We start from the raw sequence: 4,776 nt of genomic DNA on the forward strand, positions 1-4,776 counted from the left end.
ACCATGTTCTTTGTTGAAAGAGGAAACGATACTCACCCTTACATGATTGAGCCTATCCCCTTGTCAACAATACGCACTATTGCAGCCATTCGGCATAGCTCCCACTCCCTTCGATGCAAGACAGGGCCTTGGGGCAATGGAGAAGAGTCAAATCAATTGTGCACATTATGCTCACTACAAGTTCGAGAGAGTACCACACACTACTAGAGTGCTCAGCTTTTGGTCACATCCAAACTTACTTCCCTCACATTTTTAGCCATGACTTAGATCTACACACTTTCCTCTCCCAGCCACAGTATGGGCTCTCCATTGTTTGCAATACTAAAAGTACATCCATAATATTGTTTTCTAAAAAATTTTAATCATTGACCAAGAAATATGGCATATGCATGTGAAAATCATGAGTAATTTCATCCTTTGTGTCCAAAAGACCCTTAAAATTCCTCATTCTAACATGCCAAATCACTAGTGACTGTTTTTACTGAAAGTTCTATTTGAAATTAGAGGGATGTTTTGGAAATTTTGCTAAAATTTAAAGGGCATATTGGGAAGATTTGTCCAAATTTGAGAGGTATTTTGAGCATTTTTTAAAATTACATGGCTAACACGCTTTCTCGAGGGTGTTATGGCGTTGCGACTCCTCGTGGATTCCTTCACAGACAAAGTAAGTTGAGAGAGAGAGAGAGAGAGAGAGAGAGTTCTGTGCGAACACACGCGCGCGCGCGCGCGCACACACACACACACACACACACACACACAGCTCAAAAAAAGAGCCTACAAATGTGTAGTTTTTATTCTCTTTACAGACAATCGCAGAGACGCCTGATTTAATGGTGGAAAGGTCAATGGCTCGATGGCTGGCACCTTCTAAGCTCGGATGCCAGGGCATTTGGAAGCATACAAATCACAAAAAGAAAAAGAGAAAGTGAAGCGTCATACAGCGACGGCAACATCTATTTTGAACAGATGAAGGGATGCCACCCCAGTCCTCCTATGAAGGATTCAGACGCATCTTGGACACATGCAGGAAGGAGAGAATCGCTGTCCATGCGTGCATGTTGTATGCGTACATGTGGCGAAATGGACTGCATTGTCAACAAATGCTGGGCAACCATCTTGTTCGGCTGTTTGTCCGTGTTGGGAATATCCATGCTGCTTGCCAGGTCTACAACAATGTGGCTCACCCAAAAGCAACCTCTTTGCCTTCCCTTATCAGTGGTTGCATCGAATGTGGTATTCCCCAGCTTGCTCTTACCCTCTACGAAGTATCGCTAAAGCAGCACCCAAGTTATATAAGTGGGCGTACTCTTGTAACCTTGCTTAAAGCATGTGTAAAAGCGAAAGATATGGAAAGTGGTTGTACGTTACACAACCATGCCATCCACACTCAGATGCTGAAAAGAAACCCCTTTGTAGGCTGTGCCTTGGTTGATATGTATTGCAAATTTGGTCTCCTGGCCAAGGCGAAGCAAGTGTTTGTTGGCTTACCTGTGCAAGATGTGGTCACTTGGACCACACTCATATCTGGTTATGCTGAACATGGGCTTAGTGAGGAAGCGTTTGGATGTTTAGTGGGAATGGAACAAGAGGGTGTGCGCCCAAATGGTGCAACTTTTGTATGCATATTAAAGGCATGCACCAACACATGCGATATAGAGAAGGGGCGAGACATACATGTTGAAATCGAAAGGCGACGCTTTTTAGAGGGCGACATACTTGTGGGCAATGCGCTGGTGGACATGTACGCCAGTTGTAACCTGCTTGCTATGGCGGAGCAAGTATTCGAAAAGCTTCCTGAGCGTGACTTGGTCTCATGGACAGCTTTAATTACAGGATATTCTGAGCATGGCAATGGTGAAAAAGCTCTCTACTGCTTTGAGCAGATGCAACTTGAGGGCATCCATCCAGATTCTCTCACTTATGCATCTGTTGTAAAGGCTTGTGGTGCTCTAGGAGCCAGCAAAAGGGGGAGGGAGTTACATGCTGAGCTGAAAAGGAAGGACATGCTTGAGGGCGACATTTTTATCGGCACCGCATTGGTGTACATGTATGCCAAATGTGGCTTCCAAAAACAAGCACAACAACTGTTTGATAAGATAAGTGCGCGAGATGCAATTTCTTGGAATTCTCTTATTTCCGGGTTCGCAGAGAATGGATTTTGTATAGAAGCAATAAGGTGTTTTGAGCAGATGCAACTTGAATGCATCTTGCCAAACTCTGTTTCGTTTGCTTGCACTTTGAAGGCTTGTGGTGATATAGGGGCTACACTGAAAGGCAAAGAAATACACGCCAGAGCAGAGAGAAAGGGGTTACTGGAGAAAGATGCTGTTGTTGTGACTGCATTGGTAGATATGTATGCCAAAGTGGGCTTGCTTGGGAGTGCCCAAGACCTATTTGACAAGCTTCCATCTCGCGATGTAGCTACTTGGAACTCGTTAATTACTGGGTATGCCGAACAGGATCTAGGGGAAGAAGTGTTTGAGTATTTTGAGCAAATGCAACTGGAGGGTGTCCCCCCAAATAACATTACATTCGTTTGCATTTTGAAAGCTTGTAGTATTTTAGGGGCAGCAGATAAAGGTGAAGAGATGCATATGGATATTGAAAGGCGGGGATTTTTTGATAAGGACGTTGTTGGCAATGCCTTGGTTTGCATGTATGCCAAATGTGGCTGGCTAGTCAAGGCACAACAAGTTTTTGACAAGCTGGTCATTAAAGATGCAGTCGCATGGACTGCTCTAATGGCAGGATATGCGCAGCTAGGTCAAGTTGAGCGTGTTATTGATACGTTTGATAGAATGTCAGGAGAAGGTGTGAAGCCAAGTTTGGTAACTTTCATCATTATTCTCAATGCCTTCAGTCTTACAGGGTTATCAAAGGAGAGCGAGACTTACTTTGAGAAGATGAGCAAGGACTATGGTATTGCTCCAGCTCCTCACCACTATACATGCTTAATTGATCTGCATAGCCGTGTGGGGCAGCTAGATGAGGCTCTCTCGAAAATCCAGGAGATGCCTTGGGTCTCTAATCTTGTAACATGGCACACTGTTATTGAAGCTTCCAAGTATTTCGGAAATTTTGACTTTGCCAACAGGGCCTTTGAACTTTCCTTGGGTGATAAGTTTTACATCCAGGCAAGTCCTGCCTTCTTGGATGAAGTGAACACTGCTGAGGCTTTAAGAGTAAACGCAGCGTAACTATCTTCTATGACATTTTGGCGATGGTGACGGTATATTGGTCTTCGGATGTGAATTTCAGAGAAGCTGTGCCAAAAGTGGCAGAGTAGTGATGACTTCTTGAATTGTCTGATTAGGAATTATGAAACGGTATCTGCTTCCTACATATATAGGGTGATAAACGGGCTGTACTGAAAGGTGAAGAAATATACGCCAGAGCAGAGAGAAAGGGGTTACCAGAGAAAGATTACTGTGTAAATGACATATGTGGGTCTACTTAAGAGTCAGTCATTTGAAATTTGAAAAGCTTCCAATGGCTGGCCTGGCTGTAGCATTTATTGAAAGGTAGCTGCAGACTTCCTCATCTCTTGAAGGAGTCCTGAATGGAAGATCTGTATGCTCAATCCACCCTAGGCACTCATTGAAGGGGGGACTCGTTTTGTCCCATCTACCAAAAAACTCGAATATTTTAGGGGGTACTTCACATATCAAATTAAATTCAAATTTGAAAATTACTCAGAATTTCTCATGAAAGGGGCGCATTTAATGAGTCCAATATTGGTATTTCTCTTATTTTGCCGCTATCCTTGACTAGAACATCTTAGTTCAAGGGATCTAGAGAGAGCAAGAGGTACACTTTTTGTGCTAATCACAAAAAGACATTCACGATTTTAAGTACATATTTTCCCTATACTCCATTAGGGGTTGCGCTCGTTGTTGCTGCCCGCACCTTCCACCTCGCCATCGCTGCTTCCCTCCCCTCCTCCCCCCCCCCCCCCCCCCCCCCTGCCCCCCAAGCCCTCGTGCACTCCCTGCTGTTGCCACCTGCGCATTCTCGGCACCAGACCTAGCATAGGAGAGCTGCGTGACCTTCTCCAGGCTTGCCTTCTTGCAGATGTGGGCAAGATCTTGGACGTTCAGATCCTCGGACGAGGTTACTATAAGATCGAGTTGGAGAAGGCTTGCCTTCTTGCAGATGTGGGCAAGATCTTGGACGTTCAGATCCTCGGACGAGGTTACTATAAGATCGAGTTTGAGACCTCCGAGATGGCGTCCAAGGTCATTGCCATGAGTCCCTTGATCATCCCAGCAGCTCGAGTCCACTTTCGACAGTGGAGACATGGTTTTGACCCTGCTTCAGATGTTTTGGTAGAGGAGGCAGACATTCCCATTTCCGTCTGCTTTCTTGGTTTGCGGAGGGAGTACCTACCACTTTTGTCCAGGATAGGCTCGGCGATTGGGATTATCCTAGAGACACCTCGCACGGCAGCCTCAGTAGCTGCCAAGGCGGTCGGCATTCTCTCAGTTCGCGTTTTGGTTAGGGACATTCACATTCTCCCTAAGGTGATCCTCCTTCCTCGGGTGAGTGGGGGTTGGTTTAGACAGAGCGTGGAGTACTCGAGCCTCTAAAACCAGTGCTTCATTTGTCAACAGATTGGTCATCTTGCGAAAGCTTGTCCATGGAGGAGGCCCCGACCTATAGCACAGACTTAGTCCTAGCCTGCAAGGACTGGCCAGCAGCCACCACAGGTAGAGATACAGAGCACACAGGCAGAGCCATCCTCCGAGCCTGGGGCTTTAGCGGAGGAGGGATGGCAGT

The 4,776-nt window shown here is 45.8% G+C and overlaps 1 protein-coding gene across 1 annotated transcript; it reads left to right on the forward strand.

The window, feature by feature from the left end:
• Positions 1-573: 573 nt before the first annotated feature.
• LOC147437008 (pentatricopeptide repeat-containing protein At4g18520, chloroplastic-like) lies at positions 574-3,698 on the forward strand. The gene is made up of 2 exons (XM_086486416.1): positions 574-664; positions 807-3,698. Exon 2 carries the CDS (start codon positions 975-977, stop codon positions 3,195-3,197), a length of 2,223 nt encoding a protein of 740 aa, XP_086342542.1. The 5' UTR covers positions 574-664; positions 807-974; the 3' UTR covers positions 3,198-3,698.
• The last annotated feature ends 1,078 nt before the right edge of the window (positions 3,699-4,776 follow it).

Source organism: Adiantum capillus-veneris, chromosome 17 (genome assembly GCF_014529385.1).
Source record: "Adiantum capillus-veneris isolate H3 chromosome 17, ASM1452938v2, whole genome shotgun sequence".
Taxonomy (NCBI): domain Eukaryota; kingdom Viridiplantae; phylum Streptophyta; class Polypodiopsida; order Polypodiales; family Pteridaceae; genus Adiantum; species Adiantum capillus-veneris.